Source organism: Ochlerotatus camptorhynchus, unplaced genomic scaffold (assembly GCF_037179485.1).
Source record: "Ochlerotatus camptorhynchus isolate MF236.1 unplaced genomic scaffold, CSIRO-AGI_Acam_v1.1 ptg000443l, whole genome shotgun sequence".
Taxonomy (NCBI): domain Eukaryota; kingdom Metazoa; phylum Arthropoda; class Insecta; order Diptera; family Culicidae; genus Ochlerotatus; species Ochlerotatus camptorhynchus.
The window spans coordinates 3,962,247-3,969,165 of record NW_027040929.1 but is presented as its reverse complement, the minus strand read 5'-3'; the positions used below and the strand labels follow the sequence as shown (position 1 = coordinate 3,969,165).

Here is a 6,919-nt window from a genome sequence, read left to right as displayed (position 1 = left end):
TGGTCGCCTTGCACCTCATCGAACCACCTTGCCCTCTGCGCACCTCGTCGTCTCGTTCCAGTCAGTGCTAAGATTTGTCATTGTCATTGAAAGACTTCACGCGATATTGACAAGATTATTTTTGATATCGTCGTATTTCTCAAAAAAGCCTTCGTCAAAATCTCATTCATTTTTTCGTCAAAGATAATGATAGCGTTAGCGTTGTTATGATATACTTCGTAGATTGGATATTAGCAACACTCACGTCTCTTCTGAAATTCTCAGTTAGACTACTTTCAGGAATAATGCTGGGGAGTAAACGTTGGTTATAATCTAAACAAGAGTAACAGAAGCATGACTGTCGCTATTCCCGGCCACGCCCGCCTTTACCATAACTAGGGATAGGGAAGGAAATGTTGATGTAGTACTTACTTAGCGAGAGGCCACCGACTTACCCAACAAACAATTTTAGCTGCAGCTTAGCTTATACAGACAAAAATTAGCTGCATAAGGCAAATTTTGGCTGTATAAGCTAATCTGCAGCTAAAATTGTTTGTTGGGTAGTGACACCCTCATAAGTGCTACGGAGTTGGAGGGTTGGATAGGGTATTCGGTTAGGATTCACCTCAAGTTGGCGATGCAACCAAAAGTATGTATTGTTTATTTGTTGTTTACTTAATCTCTCGATAGCCGAACATATTCATTTTGTTTAGCGATCATGAATTTTAAGAGTCATGACGGAGAGCTTGGCATTAAACCCATGATTTTCTGCTCAGTAAGCAAAAACGATCCCTCCAGGGTCATCGAGCATCTCATAACCATAACACTTCGCGACAAAACACGTCTATGTTTTCGCTTGATATGCAAATAGTTTCCGAGGTTGACCTCAAGTTGGTGATGCAACGAAAAGTATATATTGTTTATTTGTTGTTCATTTAATCTCTCGATAGCCGACTATCGAAAGAAAATATTAATTTTGTTTAGTGATCATGAATTTTAAGAGTCATGACGGAGAGCTTGGGATTAAATCCGTGATTTTCTGCTCAGTGAGCAAAATCGATCCCTCCAGGGTCATCGAGCATCTCATAATCCACAGCGCTTTGCGTCAAAGTACGAATATATGGATGAACTATCTATAATTGAATAACTATTATTTACGATAATTACATGAAATATACAAATATACACAAATATATTTCACGCAACCAGGAATCTCAAAACCATTAGACGCTATAATGATATTCTGCACATGCTAGACACAACAAGAGGCCAAAAAGCAAGCGTCCGACACACAAAACCTGCCAAATCTACTTGCAGTCACAATCAACGATTCTACGAATCGAGAGCGCTCACAAATCATAAAACCGCTGACTGCGACACTCTGAAAGTGAAATTGACAGGCTCTATGCGTCAAACACCCACCCTCCAATCTCCTCCCACATCCAACAACACAAATCTCCATTACAACATCTATCGAATTCAAAACTCCGAAAATCACTCATCTATAGCAAGTGAGTGGAAGCAACCTGTGAGGTGCACAATTGACTGAATGGATTACCATTCAGTCACAGTGCAATATCCATTGATGAACCCCTCGACGAGCTGTCAACTGGATGAACAGGATGAATCTTTTCATCCTCTTTAATCTGACCACCCAACGACGCTTCAATCAGCAAGCATCTCGTTGGTCCTCTTTCGTCGCAGTGCAGTTGAATAGGTAGGTTGTGCCTGCTCTCCAAAAGGGTTGGGTGATTCCGGTGGGATACGGTCTAAACCTCACACAACCCTGCATGCAACCATTCTTCATGATACACTTTTTCTACCTATTTTTCTATTAGGCCTGTGGACATGCGTTAGCTTCGAAACTTCTAACCAAACTGGGAAAATTTTCAGATCACAAATAAAAAAAAACTTAAAAAAAGCTTTCAAAGGTAATTACAAGTAAAATAAATATTGATTATCTTACGCAAAAAGGAGCAAGTAATATTAAATCTCTTGTATCGTATGCTAATGCTAATTGACTGTAACAAAAATAATATGCTTAAATAAAATAAAATATTAATAAAATTATATGAAAAATTTACTAGAAGATCATTACTTTATTGGTGAGAGGTTTCTAATAAGTCCTCCCAGTTCCTCTGTGTACAGAACAAATCTGATACTGTAATCAGAATTGCTCAGTCTGCATGAAGCAGCCGATTTCATCAAGGAAGTTCTACAACCAAGAATTAATCGTTTGAGGCATACTGAAGCATTAAGAAGGTGATATATGTCACTATAGGAAATCATCATCGTTGTAAATATAAAGAAATTAAACATAACCCTTTGCTTCAGTACCGTCAACCTCCATGTCTATGGGGAGGGATTTTTTCGTCAAAGATAATGATTAACCAAAAAGTGCATTCTGTGCCACATTATTGTTATCCAGTTAGTTAAGGACGTAGATGCTTAAGCACTTTTAAGGCTCCATGGAATTGTTTTGCTTAATTAATTTAATTTGCTTAATTTATTGAACTGACATCTTCGTCAATGACAGGATTGTCACTCACAGTTGACATGGAAGATGACTACTTTAATTTAGCTCGAATGAGCGACGAAAACTGTTTTGTCAATATGCCGTGTATGGTCGAGATTTTGCAGCACTGGTTCCAGTCAGATTGTTACCGAGAACGATTTTCACTGGGTTGTTGTCCGACATTCTTACGACATGCCCAGCCCACCGTAGAGGCCAAATTTTTGCAGTTTAGACGATGGGTGGTTCTCCCAGCTGCTGGTGCAATTTGTGGTTCATTCGTCTCCTTCACGTTCCGTTTTCTATCTGCACTCCACCGTAGATCAAAATTATCAATCAAACTAGTTGAATATACTTGTTATTTCCATTAAACACTACGTTATCACTCTATCAAATATCAAAAAGTTTTGGGCGACTCGTTGTCCACTGTTCTCGGCTCCTGATATATTTTTTGGGAATTTTGGGTGGAGATGAACTTGAAGTCTGTGGATCTGCTGGATATTATCAGGAACGATCCACCAACAGCAGCGGCTGAATCGAAAAAGTTATAGCAGAATGATAGAAAAGCTGCGTACCTACTGGTTTCGTTCATTCACTATTATTTGATGGTTCTCGCTCGGGATAGAGATTTGGAGAAAAAGTATGCGTACACGACAAAATTTACAGCAAGTTAAACATCAAATTACAAACAATACAAATTAATCATCTTGAATTTATAATCTTCATTCATTAACGCAATGTACAATGGCAAGCACATAGAATTTATTTATACTGACTTCAGAGAAGCATACTATTAGTACTCTTTAAATTGTATAAAATAGGAAAGGAGTATAGACGTTCGAATTGGCTCCAATCCTACTTAACGCAACGTACACACATAGTTTGTTTTAAAAATAAACTTGCAAACCCCATTTTGGTCACCTTTGGTGCCCCAGGGTTCTTATTTAGGCCCAATTATTTTTATTTTGTACGTCAAAGACATTTCCTACACACTAAAAAAAAATAATAATTAAAAATACTCATACATATATAAAGACGACATTAAGCTCTTCATGAAAATGAATAATTCTAGCTACGAAGGATAGTTCCAGAATAAATTCAATTTATTTTACCATTGGTTTTGTAAAGTCTCCAAACTCACTTTTGTAGAACATTATAATACCATCATGCTGGGCTTCATTAAGAAGATAAGCTATAATTTTCAAGAACCATACACTCTTCAATTATTATACATTACATTCGTAAGACCTATTCTGGAATACTGTAACCTAGTACGGAATGCCCTTTTCAAATTGAATTAGACCGCATTTCCTCTTCCATCATATGAAGCATGCTCATCAACTTACAACCACTCAAAGAACGCCGTGAATTTGCAATACTTTTCTTCATCCATGACATTATTTAACATCGCATAGAATCATCAGAATTACTCTCACAATTAAATTTGTCCACACTCTCAGAAAAACCATCACACTAAGATTTTTTTACAGGAGTCAGTATTTTTTTTACTGGGTTTTTGAATTACTGAAAAAGTCGGTAAAAATTCAAATGACCGTTATACGTAAGGAATCAATGAAATCGACCAATTTTATTTTCTACCATTAAATGAGGTAACAGAACTAAGTATGTACAAGTTCAGAACAAATATTCGCATTAATAAATTTTCCACAGATTTTTAAACTTTTACCGAACAGTTCCGCAATTCAAAAACTCGGTAAAACCGTACTGACTCGATTAGTGTGACACAGAACAAATTAGGTAAAAAATGACCCCATCAATCTAATGAAGCGACAGTATACTCTAAACTGCGAAATCATTAAAACCAACTAAAACATAATAGAATAATGCATAGCATGTAAGTTAAACATTGTAACCATTGTGTATGCAGTCTGGAGAGGAAGAAGCTAGCAAAGTTGAAGATGGAGCCAAGGTAGAAGAAAATGATATCGTGTCTCAGATTTTTATAGCTCTTCTGGAGTCGTTTGATCCCTTTGTTACTGCACTGGAGAATCCCTGTGAAGAAAACCTGAATTGATTGTGTAAAAAAAAACTACAGATTTTTCTGGGTCAAAATAAAAGCATGAGAAGTTCACCGGAAACTGCAACCGTGGCGATGTAAACAGTGGAAAGATGAAGTTTGAAGCTAATGCTGCTTGTGGAGGAAAGGCGGTGACCTATAGGCTAGTCACAGTGGTTTGATGTCCTGAACAGAGGAAAAATAAAAAGTTTGATTACTAAGCTATTTTTAAAATCCGTAGTTGTAAAGGAAAGTCTTAAGGCAGTTATATTTCCACATCAGGCTCCTTGTGAATCACTTTATAATTTCAATAGGTTATATATTGTGATTTATGTGAATGATCGAAGCTGAAAAAAATGCAGCCCTGTTTTGTGAATGATCAAATCTGAAGGTTCTAACCCATCTTGGCTTCGAACAAAGTTAAAAAAAAATCCCGCCCTATTAATAGATTCAATAGAATATTGGATTTGCCCTTAAGACGACTCAATTCGGCGTTCAATTAACAATAAACCTGATCGATGTTGGATTTGCTCTATTCGGGGTGAGTTGAATCAACTCACTTGAAACGTGTTTACTTACGTACTTTACTCCTTAACCGACGTTAATTTCTCGATATTATAGGGTTGTTTTTGTTGTATCTAAATGTTACTTATGCTTACATAGTTTAAAGTGCTCTAAATACTAGCTAATAGCTGCCAGAATGTATCCGGCATCAAACAATCTTATCAATGTTCAAAGTTTTTTTTTTCTATCAAAAAACATCAACTGTGCTTCTTTTTATTACCGACACTGTTCAGCTTGCGATGTTTTTAAAACGTAACGCCTGTTTTCCACCCTTCACAATCTTTCGTCGAACACCCACCCAGGGGCAACCAACGTTTCTTTTCGTTCTGATGTCATTATTTGCTGCATGTTATCTTATCACGAGTTACGGTTTATGTTTTCATTATGTTGCTGTCGTTTGTGTCAAAGCGGTCGAATTTACTGCACCTTCATAGTTTTTCGGTGCGTCAAAGTTTGGCTGAACAAAACATTTCGTTATTGTTACCAGCTGGTGGAAATCATTACCTCTCGCGGCTCGCTACGATGTCGGAAAACAAGTCTCCCCTGCTCGAGCGTGCCCGGAACATAGTGCCTCATTTGGAAACGACCCGTCACAAGGGTCAGGCTGGACGGATCGGAGTAGTGGGTGGATCATTAGAATATACCGGAGCGCCGTACTTCACGGCTATTAGTGCACTGAAAGTGGGTGCGGATCTGGTGCACGTGTTTTGTCCTCAAGCAGCTGCACAGGTCATCAAGTCCTACAGTCCCGAGTTGATTGTTCATCCTTTGTTGGACTCGAATAATGCCATTATACAGATTGAGCCGTGGCTGGAACGATTGCATGTGCTGGTTATCGGCCCGGGATTGGGTCGAGATCGACAAATACTACAAACCGTGTCTGAACTGATCAAAATCTGCCGACAGCTGCAGAAACCGTTAGTTATCGATGCTGATGGATTGTTTCTGATTACTCAAGATATCAGTCTGGTGAAAGATTACTACGGAGTAATTCTCACTCCAAATGCCATCGAATTCTGTCGCCTGTTTGGGGACGACCGGGATCGTATCATGCATACGCTGGACAAACTCGGACGTGGCGTGACAGTGATTGAGAAGGGCCTAAACGATCGTATATACGACTCATTAACACTGGAAAAGTACGAATGTCCTCGGGGAGGATCCGGACGGCGATGTGGCGGTCAAGGTGATCTTCTAGCTGGTTCGTTAGCTACATTCTACTTTTGGGCACTGCAATCGAAGCAGGAAATAAGTCCTGCCGTGGTGGCGTGCTTCGCTGCCAGTTATTTAACGAAAAATTGCAACTCTTATGGATACAAGGTTAAAGGCCGCAGCATGACCTGCACTGATATGATCGAGCAAATCCACAATGTGTTCGAGGATATATTTGAACATAAGAAAGAATAGGAACTAACTGGTGATGGTCAATTGCACTGGGTAGTTATGCTTTAATGCAGCTTCATTCGACAAATTATCAATGGATTCATCTCTATGTTTTTTCGATTTGATGTTTTTTGGAATTACTGGGGAAGGATAGCGCCGGGCAAAAGTTGCAGATCAGCAAAATGTCGTTTAATTTGTTCATTTTATTCATACATAGTAGAAATATTCCTCAGTGGTACAAATTACTCAATGAAACTTTAGGTGTCTGTAGGAAAATAGACTTTATAACTTGTATCGTGCTGGTACGGGAAACTCTTTTTTGCTAGTCTCTTTTATTTCTATTAGCGCAGGTTGTATGGATGTGTGATACGCAGGAATGAAACACTCAATGAATGTATTGGCGGGGTAAGGTAGGGAGCTAATTGATTCACACGTATGCATGGTTTTGGATCTTGTATTAATCA

The 6,919-nt window shown here is 38.5% G+C and overlaps 1 protein-coding gene across 1 annotated transcript; it reads left to right on the top strand.

The window, feature by feature from the left end:
* The first annotated feature begins 5,495 nt into the window (after positions 1–5,495).
* Naxd (NAD(P)HX dehydratase) lies at positions 5,496–6,908 on the top strand. Its single transcript, XM_065234877.1, has one exon. The coding sequence runs from the start codon at positions 5,595–5,597 to the stop codon at positions 6,477–6,479; it is 885 nt and encodes a 294-aa protein (XP_065090949.1). The 5' UTR covers positions 5,496–5,594; the 3' UTR covers positions 6,480–6,908.
* The last annotated feature ends 11 nt before the right edge of the window (positions 6,909–6,919 follow it).

What these genes read in the sequence shown, in the direction of transcription:
- Naxd (XM_065234877.1), top strand. Translation starts at nt 5,595, where the DNA reads ATGTCGGAAAACAAGTCTCCCCTGCTCGAGCGTGCCCGGAACATAGTG.